Source organism: Monodelphis domestica, chromosome 3, assembly GCF_027887165.1.
Source record: "Monodelphis domestica isolate mMonDom1 chromosome 3, mMonDom1.pri, whole genome shotgun sequence".
Lineage (NCBI taxonomy): Eukaryota > Metazoa > Chordata > Mammalia > Didelphimorphia > Didelphidae > Monodelphis > Monodelphis domestica.
The window spans coordinates 46,313,967-46,331,066 of NC_077229.1; the positions used below are offsets into that span (position 1 = coordinate 46,313,967).

General features: G+C 43.1%; 1 protein-coding gene across 1 annotated transcript in view; it reads left to right on the plus strand.

Annotated features, from left to right (window-relative positions):
• The first annotated feature begins 609 nt into the window (after positions 1 to 609).
• Positions 610 to 17,100, plus strand: part of MLXIP (MLX interacting protein) — an 87,524-nt gene continuing 71,033 nt past the window's right edge. Inside the window, exon 1 of the mRNA XM_007489877.3 lies at positions 610 to 1,299. Within this exon, the coding sequence (XP_007489939.1) occupies positions 821 to 1,299 (479 nt within the window). The 5' untranslated portion in view covers positions 610 to 820. The remainder of the gene's footprint in view (positions 1,300 to 17,100) is intronic.

Sequence of the window (17,100 nt, forward strand, 5' to 3'; positions counted from 1 at the left end):
CTTCCATCTTTAGATATGCATCCCCAGCGCCTAACCCAAGAAGCGATCCCAGTAGGCGCCTAGAATGAGTGCCTGCTGGATGACTGACTGAAAAGAGGACTGCGTGAGCCCTCGAACGTGTCACTTCCCCTCCGAGGGCCTCGGCTTCCTCCCTGCACACTGTTGGGACGGGGCGGTGCTGGACGATTTATGACATCCCGAGCTGCAGCCGGGCCTCGCCCTGGCCCTCTCCCTCTAACAGTCTGTTAAGAGAAGTTCCTGGGGTGGGCCGCGCGCAGCCGGAGGAGTCTTGCACACAGTAGGCACTTCAGAAGTGCTCGGACTGGACCGCCAGGGATCGGGGCTCCAGGATCTCAGGGTCCCCGCAGGAGAGCAGCAGCTGCGGGGCGGGGAGGAGGCGGTGGCGGGGCGGGTACGTCTTGTTTGGTCAGCGAGGGAAGGAGGCCCCGGAGGAGGGGAGGGAAGGGAGTGGGGGGTGGGGCGCCCGAGTGTTGTGTCGGTTTAAAAAAAAAAAAAGACGATTTTTGTCCTCCGTGGCTCCGGGGAAACCGTACACCCGAGGAGGCCTTGCGCCTTTAAGAACCCGACCGAGGGTGCTGATTGGCCAAGCAGCGCTGGTGACGTAGAGAGGCGGGGCTTGGTTCGGGCGGTCGGCTCCCCAGCTTTAGGCTCCTCAAGGGAGCAGGAGGGAGGAGGCGGCGGCAGCCGCGGGATCAGCGGCAGTTCGAACCCTGCTCCGGGCCTGGCCCTCGCCTAGTGCTCGGCCCCAGCGCCTGCCCCGGCTTCGGCTCCGGGGGATGCCCCCGGTAAGTCCGCCCTCATGGCCGCCGACGTCTTCATGTGCTCGCCCCGCCGGCCTGGCGGCGGGGCTCGTCCGGTGCTGCTCAAAGCGCCGGCTCCAGACGACGACGACGACGACTCGGACACCGATGAGCCCGCGGTCGCCGCCACCGCCGCCGCCGCGGCCCCCGCGGGCTCCGGCCCCTCAAGCGGCCCAGCCAGGCCCCGGCCCGGCCCTGCCGCCACAGCCGGCGGGCCCGACGACGACGAGGACGACGAGGCGGAGGACGAGGAGGGGGCGCCCGGGGAGCGGCGGCGGGGCCGGCAGCAGATTATCCACAGCGGTCACTTCATGATGTCGTCCCCGCACCGCGAGCACCCGCCTAAGAAGGGCTACGACTTCGACACGGTCAATAAGCAGACGTGCCAGACGTATAGCTTTGGCAAGACCAGCTCGTGCCATCTGTCCATCGACGCGTCCCTCACTAAACTCTTCGAGTGTATGACCCTGGCCTACAGGTAGGCGCGGGCACGAGCGCGGTCATGAGCGCGCCCTCTCCCCCTCCCCCTGTGGGCCCTCCCAGTCACCCCTCCCCCACTCTGGCCCCCTCTGCGCATATGTGCCTGGGCGCCTTGGGAGGCGGTGTTCTGGGCCATGACCCCTCCCCCCATGTCCCCACCTCTGCCCCCTTAGCTGGCAACCAGCTCTACCACCTACACAGCCAGTTCGGGCCAGCTGTGGGCCTGACCTGCCCCCTACATAGGTACCCTGTGAGCATGACCCACTCTCTGCTTATCTACCCCACCCCGCTCTCAGATGGGGGAGAAGGGAGAGGAGGAGGATGATGCCCTCTCCCCCTCCCCCCCCCACGGGGAATGCCCTGCCTCCTCCACACGGGCACCCACTGGGGCCCTTCTCCCACCCTCTCTCCTGTCAGGCCTCCTCACACACTGGGTGCTTATCTCCCTGTCCTACCAGCTGCTCAGGCCCCCTTTTTCTTTGACATTTCCCCCACCCCCTTGCAAAATGGGAGCTCATTTGGCCATCGGGCCCCCCCCCCCCCCAGGAGTGGGTATAGCATTCTTCTTCATTGCTATGGAATTGTGGAGTCAGTTGCATTGATCTGAGTTTTTAAATCTTGTCCATCCCCCCAGGCTGTTTGGGTGGACACTTTGGTCCTGGCTCATCCCCTCATGTTGGAGGCTCTTAGAAATGAGGTTGATCATTCATTCCCTCCCTCACAGCTGAGCATGATAGTAACTAACATTTATGTAGCATTTTAAGGTTCACAGGGTGCTTTCCATAGATGATCTTATTTGATCTCATAGCTAACCTGTGAGGAATCTAAGGCTCTGAGATAGTAAATGCCTTGCTTAGGGTCACATAGCTAGTAAGCGTCTGAGGCAGGATTTGAACTACAACACCCTTACTGGCTAGACCATCTAGCTTATCTTTGCACTAAAGAAATGACACTTCCACACATAGGAGAACCTCCCATGGAGACTCAACCCCTTCCTCTCCAGCTTGGGGAATGATGGAGATCACCATCCATACACACATTTACACTGGAATCTCTTCTGAATCCCCTCTCTCTTGGAGATCTATCTACTTCTTCTGGTTAGGGAACCTTTGAGATGATTTTCCCCAGACACACAGAACTCTCCAATTCTGTACATATACAGGGTGTCCTTGCCTTTGCACACTAGTGAGTAGCCTCCTCTCAACAGTTCCTTCACTCCTCCCCTACATACCTACCTGAGATACCTGGCAGTGACCAGTACATATACATGACTGAGGAGGAGCCCCTGGCCTCATTGATCTATTCCTCTCCTTTACGGGACCCTCTGTTTCTCTTCTGACCATTACATACAGAATTCTACTCCTCTTATGTGGTAGGTGGGCAAATAAAAGGTTTCCAGATGAGAACCTGAGAGCTGACCCTTCAGCACAGACATTTAGGGAGCTCCTCTTCCTACCCATAAATCCTCTGGAAATGCTCCTTCCTATGGAGAGCTGGGGGAAGTTGAGACTAATGATGTCCCCTCACAACAGGGGATCTGGGTGATACCCTCTATAGGGAGCTATTCATTCTACCTTTCCCCAGCAAGGAAACCCAGGAAATAATAGTCTTCACCCCATACTAGAATTTCCCTTCCTCCCTTGTCTACTGCTTGGGAGTTCTTCCTTCTTTCTTTCCTGTAGAGTCAGGGAAATCAGGATTTACCTCCTTCCTGCCTTTGAGGGTCCTAAGAGATGGCCCTTCCACACCCAGTCTGGGAGTTCCCTTCTCCTTTCAATCTCTTCTTGGAGAGCAGAGAGACAAAGAATGGGAGGAGACCCTGGGAGATAGTGCCTTAGTCTTTCCCTCAGACCACCATGGGAAGTTCCCCTCTAATCTCCCTCCTTTGAGCTGCCCTTCACTTCCCTATAGAGAGTAGGAAGACTCCCCTTCCCCATCTTCCCCAAGGTTCTCTATAGTCTAGTTTCTATGTTTTGTGAAACATAGCCACGCTTAAAACCAGAAAAGGAGAACCAGACAGTTTCAGAGCCAGAAGGAACTTGACAAGCCTCTCTCTAACCTCCCTACTTAGGATACTAGAACCGAAAGAAACATTTAGAGAGAATCTAGTTTCGAATCCTCTGTTACATAGGAGGAAGTAGAGCCTCTCCCGTTTGTGACTTGCTCCTGGTTAAGTGGCAGAAAGCCTTGAACTTGAGTCACTTGACTGACCATGGACTTAATATCCTCCTCCTATGTAAATTGAGGATGTACATATTTATTGGGGGTGGTTATGAGGGAGGTGCTTTGTAAACCTGGAGTAATATAAAAATGTGGATCAATGTTATCATGCCTTATTATTCTTTCATAAAATTTAGAATTAGAATGGACCTAAGAGACCCTCAAGTCCAGGGTTTCTTAACCTTCTTTGTGTCGAGACTCCTCGAGCAGTGAAGCCAGTAGATCCCTTTTCACAGTGTTTTAAAATGTATAAAATAAAATAAGAGAAATTAGAAAATAAACAAATGAACTGAAATAATTGACCAAATATGTGTAAAATTAGTTTATAGACCCAAGATGAGAACCCTATCTAGTCTATTTCCCACATTTTTACTTTGGAGTTGACTGATTGAGTTGACCCCCTCTGGGTGTCATTTTCGTCTTTTAAAAAATGAAGAGGTTGTATTATATTAGGTTAACATTTATGGACTGTGTATAATATATAGGTATTGGGAATACAAAAGCAAAAACAAAATAGCCCCTGCTCTGAAGGTTCTTACATTCTGGGGGGAAGAGCGTGGACAGGATGGAAAAGGAGCCAAAGTTATATATACACAAATAAATACATATAGATACAAAGTATTGTGTGGAGTTAAATGATAATAATACTGAGAAAAGTCTCAGGAAAGGCCTCTTACTGGAGACAGCTTTTGAGCCAAGCTTTTTGAGCCAATTGAAGGAAGAAGATAAGTAGGAAACGGTTAAAGTTAGGAGGGGTGCCTTCCAGGCATAGGGGACAGCCTGTCATGGGGCCTGGGATCAAGGAGTTTGGAATGTTGTGTCTGGGGACCAGCAAGTAGGCTAGGAAAGTGTGTAAAGGAGAGTGATGTGTTGTTCCCAGTGTGGCAAGCTAGGCTAGGGCCAAGTGGGAAAGAGCTTTAAATACCTAAGAAAAGGAGGAGGCAATGGGGAGCCATGGAAGTTTTATTGAGAAGGGAGTGACCTGGCCAGACCTGTGCTTTAGGAAAACGACACTTGTCCAGCTCTGAACTTTATGCCTTTCATACTCTTAATAGCTCATGTTCTGGTAGCACATTGTTTACAGAATGCTTTCCTTGTAGTAAGTAGGTGGTGTAGACATACATGATTGTCTCCATTCTGCAGAGGAGAACACAGGGTCTGGAGTCTAATGACCTGCCTCCCAGGGCTGAAGCACTTTTCCCCTGGTCACCCAGCTGACAGTTCTGTGAGTCAGGCTTTTTGGCCACAAGTCCAATGCGCTGTGATTTAGAAGCTGTGTAGGGCAAGTAACTGAAACTCCCTGGGCCTCCACTGCCTCCTTAGACAAATGAAGGAGTTGGACTAGAGAGGCTCTAAGACCCTCTTTAGTTTTATATCTTAATGATCATCCTGCTGCCTGACCTTAGAAAGCAGTCTCTACCTTTTTTGTTCAGAGGAGGAAAGGGGCAGTGGTGAGGGGGACTTGCCAAGGGAAAATTCTACTACTTACTGGCAGGGTCTGAGCCTTGAGTACATAGTAGAACTAGGACCCAAATCCAGCTCTTTGACTTGCTTTAACCCCAGGCTGACATGTAGTGAGGATAGAAAGATGACTCCTTTCCCACTCACTTTTGAGACACCCCAGGGATTGGAGGACCTCTTACCCCCAGCAGGTAGGTTAAAACATTTACAGTTGGAAGGGAAAGAGATTGGACTTCCAGGTTATCATAGCTGGCAGTACTTGTGGGTGACTGATTTGATGTGGAATCTACATCTTCATTATAAATAGTTGGTGATGTTGGTCTGAGAAAAGACCATTGACTTCTTATAGCCTGGGCTTTTCTACTCTCTTCTGTCCCCTTTTTGTTTCAGAGAAACCATAGAATGTTGGAATTAGAAAAGACCTTAAAGATCAGAGAATTATGGTTTTGAGAGTTCATACAAAGGAAGAAATAAGACTCAGAAAAGGGAAGGAAGGCACTTGTCCAAGGGGGCATAAAGAGTTGCTAACAATTGAAGACCAGGGCTCAGGTCCAAGCTTCTATTCTATTCAACTTCTGGTAAAGGGCTTACTGGTTCTAGACAAGAGGCCCCACCTCTTCCCTGTGTCAGTTATTGGGAACCATACGTATGCTTACAAGGAACTGGGTTACATGTTTCACACTAAGGCTGAGCTTTGTGTTTTGGGAGCCAGCAGCTGTTGGAGGTACAACCTGTCCCTTCTGGGAGCAGTGGGAATCTTCTGGCCTGGAGAGATGTTCCGTCAACTTTTAAACACTGGAATGTGGGGCCCACTGGTCCCTGGGCAGCCATGGCCAAAACCATCATTATAGCCCGATTTCAAAGCCAGAAGAATCCCTGAACTACTTTTTGAGACAGGTGCTGAGGCTGGGAAGGAATGGAAAGATTTCCATTTGCTCATCCTTCACTGTGTATACATTAAGGATTTGTACCAAGTAGCCTTTTCATTTCACCAGCCAACCCTTCTTTGGACGATCTACTGCTATTTAGCCCTTCACAGTTTGGACTTTGAATCACTGATGAGCTGGGCCCAAGGGAACTTTCTCAGAGCTGGTCTGTAAGCAGCATAAGAAAAACCAGCTCAATCACTTTGACTGGGAGCCTTTCTTCAGGAATAGTGAAAGCAATAAAGAAAAGAAGTTGGAACTTCTTTTTCCTTCTCTTTGGTAAGCCAAGTTGCTGCTTTCTAAACAGTTAACTACAAGTTTTGCCATAATTAAATCAGATCTAGTTAAAATATTAGAATCTTGGCTGTGGTTGGCATTAATCTTCCTTCTGGAAGAAATAATTAGGCCATATGTTCTCTGAGTTCTAGTAACAATTCCATTTCCTTAAAAATTTTTTTCCCTTGGTGACTTGTTTGTCACATGTCTTCCCCTAAGCCCTGACTTCCATCTTCTAAGGCACAGTGCTGGTGGTTCCTCCCCTGGTGCTCTGGGCTTGTTATTCGAATTGGTACAGAGCTTGGTGGGGACTCTATTTAAAAATTAAAATGAATGCTGCCATGCTTTGGGCTTATATTTGTTCTATTTCACTTGTGACAAGTTCCAGGGGAGACCAAAGGATTATATTATTAATCTGTCTAGGTTACCGTGTACCCTTCATCATCTTGGGACAGCCTTCTCCTTAACCAGTTAGAAAAAAGTAGAAACAGTAGAAACGTTTAAGGAAAGTTAATTCTGTTATTGAGGACAAGTTTGGACATGCCCCTTAGTCTCTCTAGGTCTCATCCTTATCTGTAAAACAAAGGGATTAGATTAGAGCCTTTATATTCCTTATGCTTGTGATCTTGTGATTTATTTTTATATACATTTTGGGGGGGGACAGCTGATAGAGGAGTGAGAGAAAAGGGCTAAAGACTTTCTTTATCTAAGCTATTCTACCAGAAGAGGTGAAAAACAAACAAGTCATCCTCTTCCCTGGTGTTTGGTAATCTCAAACATATTTGCTTAAACTATTCTTTTCTAAAACTGTTCTTGGAACCTTGGATTTAGTGGTGGCCTATATTCATACACACAAAAAAAGCAGAGCCATTGACCATGCTCTGCTGCTTAAGAGGGCATATGCTTACTTAGTCAATGAAGAGGACCAGAAGAAATTAGTTTAAATTGATTGTGACTGATGAGTGGCTTTTTTAGGTCTAGGATTATTGAATAGTTCCAATGTATGATACCTGTTTACAACCATTTATATTCTTAGAATTAAAAAAAACAACTAACAATGTTTTGTACTGATGTCTATTATAGATAATTGTGCAAAGAGAGGAAATTCTGAAGATACAAGTGTTCATTTTCTCATTTGAGGCTTAGTTTTCAATCTTCTAGGAACCTATTAAAATATCAAATCCAAAATACAGAAGAAATACAAATATGAGAGTGGATAATTTGAGTTTACTTTTAGTAATCTTGGTATGCACTGCATATTGCTTCCAGATTTAATGATTGCTCTATGATTCTAGCAAAATTATAGAGGCATTTGCAAATGAGACAGTAAATTTAAAAGCAGAGTCAACGTTTTAAAAGCAAAAGTAAGAACTGGAAAACAGTCTTCCCTTTAAATAGAACTGATTATATAAGTAAGGGGGGAATTTGTTTTTGTGTGTGAAATGTTCTTATAAGGGTGCTGGCCATCAAGTATTGTTCTAATTAAAAAAAAAAATTATTGGTAGCCTATGCTTATAATATTGTTAGTCGGGATAAAATTGATCAGAATTTTTTAAAAAGCAGCCTTGTGTTATCTAATACCATAACAGTACACGTTAAAAAAGATAAAATATATCTTAATTTCAGACTCTAGGTTCAAGTAATTCAAGTATATTGTTCCAAACATCTTAATGTAGTTTAAATAAAGTTTCAGTGGTTTAATTGGATAAATAAGCCATATAAATAAAATCATAAGAAAAATGAACCTGCAAGTTGAAATAGAAAACCTCAAAGGATTGTAAATAATTATACCATGTCTGCAGATCTGAATTTCAGGGATTGTTAGCCCCACACCAAAAGATAAATGTGTGGAGTTTATTTTTAAAATAACGTATTTTATGTATTTTAATTCTGTTTCGTGTTTCTTTAGTCATTTCCAGATATTATCATCCTCCTTTGTAGCAAAGACTACATTTAAACAAAAGCAGAGATCAATTCAGTCTGAGAGTATATGGGCAGCCATTGACCCTCCCTTTTTTACCAGAAGGAAGTTGGTAGATTTCCTCCTCTTTTCCAGGACCAGGATTGTTCATTGCAATTTCTTGGTGTTTAGTTGTGTTTCAGTGATTGACATTGACTCTATTTGTACTAAAATGAGCCCAGGGGAACAGAATGAGAGAAGTGTGGGTAAAACTTATAGCTTGGTTTTAAGTATAAAATAAATTCAGCATTTATATGGACTTAAACACTGTTCCTGCTGTTCTTATTTTAGTGACAAGCATTTAAATAAATGATTTAAAAATATTTTCCTGCACTAGTATTTTGGTGTCAAGAGAAGGGCTTTGCTACCAGAAAAAAGTATAAGAACTACCTGGTTCAAGGTTTACTATTAATCAAACAGACCAGGGAAGAACATTTTGTAAATGGCATTTTCATTTTTATCTTGCCTGTTAAAGACACTCAGTCCAGCTGATTCTGTCTCTGGCCTTTGTCTTTGCTGGGTTTTACAGCTATAGATTCCTCCTTGTTGTTTCCTTGTGTGAAGCTGGCAGTAGGATACACTTCCTTTAACTGGCAGTGAGATCCTTGACTGCAGAAGCTGACAGAGGAGTGACCCAAAGATAGTTGGCTGGGCTGTGGAGTCTGGCAGAGAAATGAGAATAGTACAGTGGCAGGTTCCTGACCTTAGCTCTCCCATGGCAAAGCTGGCTTCCTGAGGAAGGCCAACATGGCTAGTAAGGAAGAAACTTGGCCTCTGTAAGAGAATGGAGTGAACACTTAATTGTTCAAAAAAACATTCCCCTGGGATTTGACCCCCGATGGCTTTCCCATTGAAGATCTTCTCTTTCCTTTCATTATTTAGGGAAATGTGGATGTAGAAAGTGAGTGTTGACTATAGGACCAGCTGGTTCTTCTCATCTGCACTTATGTTCCTAGGCTAGGTTCTGTCTACCTTCAACTTCCTATTCCTTGACCTCATTATTCGCCCCCCTCCTTTCTTATTGGTGCACTTTGTGCTTTTTTTGTTTTGTTTTGTTTTATTTCTAATTCACTACTAGATGAGGTTCAAGTGTTTGTTTGAAGCATACTGGGTTTTGTCCTTTTGTGAAAAAGGCAAAATCTGTTCCCTGACTAGTACTGATTTAACATTGATAGATGAGGTATGGAGAGTGTATGTAGATGTGGCTTAGCAGTCACCAGAAGAAAGTAAGAAGGTACTATGTCTTACAGTTCAGTATTCAGTGAAATCCTCCCATTTCTCACCCCAGAGAATAGATATACTATCTAGTTAGGGGCTCCCTTAAATAATCCGAGTTAGAATCAACTGTAAGAAGCAAGAAGAGAAAGAAAAGAATAAGGGACAAGTGGAGCACATTTGGTTCTTGAATCCAAAGTAGCCTCTAAACTATTTTACTTCTTTCTCTTCTTCCCAAGTTCTCCTACAGCCTCTTCCCCAATTTATCTTTTTTGTTCCATTCTGATTGCTAAGTATAGAAATTACCTTGTAATGGTTACATCTGTGAATAAGACAGGGTATTAAATGGTCTCTAGAAGCATTGGAAAAGAGTTTGATCTGAATAGTCATACATTAGTCAGACAATAAAATATCTTCTTAATTAATCAGTTGAATAAACTTTGGTCTGTTAATTCTTCATATATCTGTATTTTCTATCTACAAATGGGGGCAAATATTACTTATCTCACTGAGTCTTTTCATCATGATGTAAGTGGGAAGGAACTAGATTGGATGTTAGCAGATAGGTTCTAATACCAACTTGCCAACAAAGTAGTAAGCCACTTGAGCCAATTTCTGTTCTAAAGTTCTGCAATCCTAAAAGATGCCAAATGGAATCATTATTGGTAGAGGTCAACATTTTTTGAACTTCCATAGTAGTTCTGCTGGAAAACAGAAATCATGGTTTTTTCTTGCCTTCTTTACATGTTAAACAATGCTGTGTGTTTTATCACCCATAAAAATTCCAATAAAATCACATATAATTAAATTTTTTCCTCTACCTTTATTTTGAGCATTCTAGGCAAAACTTTGATTATCTTATACACCTGATGTGAAAATTCAGGGAGAGAGCTTCATTTCTCTCTCTATTAATTGTTAATGATAACTATAAGAAGTTAGAGGCCATACCAGATTTATTGGATGGTGTAGAAGAAAATACATTATTTGGAGCATAGCTCCTTCAGATTATTTAAAGCTGTAAGCAAATGACCCATGGTGCATGGACAACAAACTCAAATCTACATATGTGAATTTTAATCAAATAAAATTTACAAAAAATTAATTGGATATATATTAAGTAATGTATTTTTATTGTGCTACATAATAATATGGGAATACTCCTAAACAGGTCAACATGACATTTTTACTAATTACTTAGAGGCAGTTAGGTGAACTAGTAGATAGTATTGGTCTTAAGAGTCAGGAAGACTAGAATTTTGTTATTGCCTCAGATTCTTAATAGCTGTGTGACCTTTGGCAAGTCATTTAGCTTTCCTCAGCCTCAGTTTCCTTGTCTGTAAAATGGGGATAATAGTGCTTGCTTTACAGGGTTGTTGTGAGGATCAAATGAGATTTTATATCTATATATGACAGCATTCACCAGAAAAAAGTACACATATACATATAATCAGTATCATCAACCTTAAGGCATTATATAAAAGCAAACTGTTATTATCAATAATATAATATATCATTATTCAGTCTAAATTTTTATGGTTTTTGTCAATGTAAGGACAATTTGCTTGCGTCTGTGGGCATTTTAAGAGTTTCTTACCAGAATGTGAAAAAACAGAAATAATCTTAGTCCACTTTCCAATAATCAGAAGACTTCTGGGCAGAATTCCCTGGGTACCTGCCCCTCCCCATAGTCCAGAACTTAGGGTGTCCCTGTGACACAAGAGCGGCTGTGTTTCTCATCTGACAGTCAGTGCTGGTAAAGGAAGCTGGGAAACCCTAGGACAAACCTTGTATGCTCAAATGATTCCATTCCATCCCCTTTTCTCCAGAACATTGCCCTATCATCCCTATTCTCTCACTTAAATCTCTATCTACTTGGCTGCTTCTGTACTATTTAACAAATATGTGCATCTCCTATCTTTCACTTGTTCTGCTCAATCTCTCTTAGCATTGTTCCATATCTCAACTGCCGTTTGTGGCTAGATTCATAGAGAAGACCATCTATCATAGGCATCACCACTTCCTTTTCCCTCTATTAACTTTCCAGCCTGGCTTCTGGTGTTTTGTTTTTTAACTCTTACCTTCTGTTTTAGTATCAGTTCTATACAGCAAAGGCTAGGCAATTGGGGTTATTGACTTGCCCATGGTCACATAGCTAGAAAGTGTCTGAGGCCAGATTTGAACCCATGTCCTTCCAATTCCAGACCTGGTGCTCCATACACTGCTGCCTTGCTGCCCCTTGATGTCTTCTTTTAATAGAAATTGTTCTTTCCAAAGTTACTGCTGATCTCTTGCCAAATCCAGTGGCCTTTTCTCAGTACACATCCTTGATCTCGCTGCAGTCTTTGACACTATCGATCTGTCTTAACTGCAGTGTCTCAGTTTTCTTTGTTGTATTTCCATCCAGGTCACACCTGATAACTGTGGTTGTCCCCCAAGGCTCTGGCTTGACCTATCTTCTCTTCTTCCTCTATACTATTTTACTTGTATTGATATCATCAGCTTCTCATTGATTCAGTTATCTCTATATAGACATATTTATCTAAACTTAACCTCTCTCCTGATCTCCAGTTTCATGTCTCCAACCACTATCTTAAACACAACATTTACAAAACTGAATTTCTCTTTTCCCCTAAACTCTCCCCTCTTTCTAACTTCTTTATTACTATTGAAGATATTACCATTTTTCCAGCCACCCAAGCTCATCTTTGACTTATCACTCTCTACCCAATATACAATCAGTTTCCAAGCCCTATTGTTTCTGGTTTTTTATAACTCTCTTGTATGTGCTCCTTTTTGTACTAAATAACACTGCCATCACTCTAGTGCAGGCAAGTGTTTCCTCATCCCTAGACTATTGCAGTAACCTGGTAGTTGACCTCCCTGCCTCAAGTTTCTCTCCCCACCTGGGTCTGCCCTCCACTCAGCTGTCAAACAGTGATCTTTTTAAGTGCAGATCCTACCATGCCACCCTCCTTCTTCCTATTCATTAGACTCCAATGGTTTCCTCTTACCTCTAGTATCAACTACAAAATCCTCTGTTTGGCTTTTGAGAATTGGTTCTAGATCCCCGGCATCTGGATATCTGAGGAACAGGACTATAAGGGATGGATGTAAGGGAAAGAAAAGGGAGTATATTAGGCTAGGATAGTGGGGAGATTTCATTTTCTTCATTGGCCCAGGAAGTATAATCAGGGTCAGTCTTGAGAGGCAATGTGACATAGGTAATAGAGAGCCAACTTTGAATCTAGGAAGACCTGAAGTTCCATCTCTGACGTACTGACTCTATTGACTTGGGCAAATCACTAGCTTTCAGTGAGAAAGGCAGTTCTCTAAGATGCTAGTTGCAGAAGTGCTGGCTCGAATTGGCAGGCAGAGGAACAACAAAGGTCTGGTTCATATAGAAAGCCTTACATTCCACAGTTAAAGAAAAGTTTTAAATCAAAAATACTCTCAAAAGAGGTAACCAGTAGGCAATTTGCATTTAAGTTCCACTGTTAGCAAATCATTAATGGAGAGAAGATGTTTAATAAGGGGGTGGGGAAGAAAGGGACTACCTGAAGTGGTTGGGAAATGGGTACCCTTAAAAGGAGAAGAAGGAAAGGGGTGAAGTGAGAGCAGGGACTCAGATTTTGCATAGGGCCAGCTTTGCTTGTTTTTAACTTTACATGTTCAAGTAGAAGTACTACTGTATTCTAAAGTATTATGGGGCACTTTGGTCTGGAATGGTAGAACCAGACAGGTGCTTTTGCTATGTGTCCTTCTAGAACAGCTTGTCCAAACTTATCAGAACCTCTTAGAACCTTTGTCTAACACATATCCTAAGTAGAAAACTACCTTTCCTGGTAGTCTCTTTATTGTCACACACAGTTTAAAAAAAAAAAAAGAAGCAGCAGCTTTGCTTTGGAGATAATATACCATGGTGTTAAGTAATCAGGATATTCAGTTAATAATAAATATTTATTAAGGTACCCTGTTAGCTGCTAAGGAGTTAAAGTCATGTGATACATTATGCTTTCCACTTTAATGTGGAAAACCTGAAACATGTGGGTTATCCTTGGTCTCTAATTGTAGTAATTTAGCTTTAGGTAATGGCTTTATTCCAAAAAAGCACAGGGATGAATTTGATGCATTTTTAAAGATTAGCCATTAATAAAAATTTAGGGTGTGAGCTGTCATTCCCCAGAGTCCTCAGGAAAGGGAAATTACCTCCCAGATGTAAAAGATGTAGTGTTTCCAGTTCTTGTAGGAGTTCTCTTATGTTTATATTGGTGCTTAAAGACCAGGCCCCAGGGTCTGTGACCTTTTGCCCACCCTGGCTGTGAATCTGTTCAGGCATTTCTGGTAACCTTGTCCTTTTGCCTTTCCTACTTTAGGGAGCAGGAGGAGATAAGGGAAGTTTTGGAGTTTGAAAGGGTCTTATTTTCTTAATTGGGAATCCCATTTAGATGGTGAGATAGATTGCCTGGGGTTGGAGTCCTTAAGGGAGGATCTTAGAATTGTTCATTCCCACTGAGATAAGGTACTTTGAGTAGACCTGGGCTATTGGACAACCCATCAACATATGTTTATTAAGGACTTATCTCTTGCCTGGCACAGAGGATACAAAGAAAGACAAAGACTTGGTCCCCGCCCTCAAGGAACTTTTAGTCTAATGGCAGAGTCCACATGCCATCAACTGTGGACATGGAGGCTGTGAGCTGGGGCAGGTGATCTCTGAGAGAGGGGAGATTGGGAAAGGTTTTTTGTAGAAGGTGAGAGCTGAGTCTGGAGAAAGTAAGGTCCCCAAGGTTCACAACCTCGATGTCATCTTTAGCTCCTCACTCGATTATTTGATATGTCTAATCTGTTGTCAGGTCTTGTCATTTTTACCTTCTTCACAGCATCTCTAGATGCATTTAAGGAGCTCTTCCTAACCTGGCCCCTTGAGATCCATTTCCAGCCCTCTGTCACCATACTCCCCTCCATACACTCTACAGTCTAGCTCTGTTGGCAAAGATGTGGCACGTGTGCCCCGGCTACACAGAGTGGGGCTGTTCCATTTCCTCTCTCCACCATGCCTGAGAACATTTTTCACATGTCCTGCCCCTCCACCCAGCAGCCACTTCCTCCCTCTGCTGTCTGGGGGGGCTTACCGGCACTCACCTTTAAGGTGTAGTGTGGGCACACGATCTCTAAAAGGTTTGTCAGTGCTGGTCTACTGCACTGACCTTCCTCAAATCTGACCCTCAATCTCTGGTCTCTTTGCCTTTGTGCCCCAATTGGAACCTCTGCCTCCACGTCTCTCCCTCATTGGGCTCAAATCCCAGCTGTAGGAGACCTTTCCTGGGTCCTTTCACGACTAGTACTTTCCCTTGCAGGGTACCTTCATTCTACAAATATGTATCTCTTATGTGCCCAGTTGTCCACATGCTCTTTCCCCAAGTAGGGTATACAGTCCTTGAGGACAGTGGCTTCTTTGTATCCTTACCCCTTAGCATGGTGCATGGCACACAGTGAATGTGGAATACTCTTAGATCTGGCTTTCCAAGGGAAGTGCTGCTTATTCACAAGAAACTTGAGAGATTGTGAAGTAACCAACTTCTTTATGTTCTAAAGTTGACCTAAATACATATGCTGTCTTCCTTCTCATCCTTTTTTCTTCCTCTCTTCCTGCCCCCTTCCTTCCCCCATCCCCCATCAGCTTTGGAGGATCATAGCCTCAAATCCAGTTCCCTGAGGCTCATATTAAGTGAGGTGGGCACCCTCAAGGCTGCCATCCCTTCTTTCACTCTCTAGCCTCTCTGGTGCTCTCCCACTCTAAGCTCACATTTGTCCCCTTGAGTATGTAGACTGTGCCAACCCCTTTATCTTCTGGGTTCCTCCTATAAAGTATCCTTTCTACTCCCTAACCCTGCTTTCCAGTTGTGATAAGACTCTTTCAAGTTCTACTGATCAAGTTCTAAACTTTTTTTTTTTAATTTCACATAAAAACAGTTTTGCACAATTGTTATCTGACATTTTGTGATTCAGATTTTCTCCCTTCATCCCGTCTCCCCAATCCCCTAGGTGATAAATAGCCTGACATAGGTTATGCCAGTGCCATCGTGCAATACTTGTTCCATGATTTATTTTATAGCCTGTTCTTCCCCATCCCTCCTGAGGTTTGTGATATTTGTGTTTTCTAAACATTTCTGCAGCATGACATGACCCCATGATCTTTCTTTCTCCTCAGTTATATTTTCTTTGTAAAGTAGGAAAGAATTTCTGTGAACTGAAAAACTTTTCCAGATTAATAGGGCAGAGATCCCTAACATTTCATTTGTGAATTAACACATGGCTAGCCTAGTCTTTTTTTTTTTCTTTAAAGCTTTATCTTCCACCTTAGAATCAATATTGTATATTGGTTCCAAAGCAGAAGAGTGGTAAGGGCTAGGCAAGAAGGGTTAAGTGACTTGCCCAGGGAAATGTCTTTGGCTAGACTTTAACCCAGGATCTCCCATTTCTCTGTCTGGCTATCTATCCACTGAGTTAACTACTTGCCCCCAAAAAGCATTGATCTTTTTAAAGTATTTAGTGTTTCTTGTTAGGAAATTTATTGAAGGGAGGAGCTACAGTTTAATATTCCCATTACTTTGTACACTCAAGCCCTGGCACATAAGAAGTGCTTAATAAAAGCTTGCTGATTGATTCTCACTACACATTTTTAATTTAGAACTTAGAAAGATCAGTAGGTATTTCTAGATGTTAGTGTGAAGCAGATACAGAAAAGAAATTGACCAGGTATATAGCTGGGAACTATGATCTTGGTGTCACTGAATGAGTTCAAACCTTTTCAGCTACCTACAGTAGGACTAAGATGACCTCTAAATGTTGAGCATAAATATTACTATTTTAGGTTTATCCTCTCTAGGTTTGCAAATTGGACAGCCATTTAATATTCTAGTGAAGTAAATAATATCCAGGTACTTAATGATCTAGGAAGGTGATGGTGAACCTTTTAGAGAGGTGGATGATATGAGAAATGTCCTTAGCTGTGTGTAGAGAGGGGGAAGGGAGCTGCCCAGCCTGAGTACCTTTGGCTCTCTAGGAATGAACTCTGGTGATCTCTGTGCTGGAGTGAAGGTGCATCTACCCACAGAGAGGGCTCTGAGTGCCCTCTCTGGCACACGTGCCATAGTTTACCACCATGGACCTAGGATAAGTAGTTTTCTCCAAGTTAGTTGTGGAGCTAAGCCAGTAGAATTTGGAATTTCTGATTCCCACCTCCTGCTCCCTTCTTCCCTTTGTGTTAAGTGTTAGAACTGTGAACTTGCAAACCCAGAACATGAGACTTGGTCTAATGTAGCTTAAAATCAGAACTTCAGAACCTTGAAGGTCATTAAGTCTGAACCACCACTCAGTGCAGGAGTTTCTTCTTAAGCAGATGACCAAGTCTTTCCATGGATATATGATAATGGAGAGCTCACTATCAAAAGGGCAGTGGATTTTTGTTTGTATATATTTAGTTGTTCTTTTAGTATTCTGTGGAGTATATCATAAATGTTTGTTATGTTGAATTTAATCGTATGGGGTCAAAATCTACTTAGGTATGAGGGAGACAAATTATTTGCTTTGTTTTGGAAGGGCAGAAGGTGAGCATTTTAAAATTTTAAAAATTTTCCTTGGAGATAGAAAATGCTTTTCTTCACCACTTGAATCTACTCTTGTCCTTTTTGCCTTCTCCACCAGTATGTTTTCCTTTATATTAAATCATTTGTAAGCC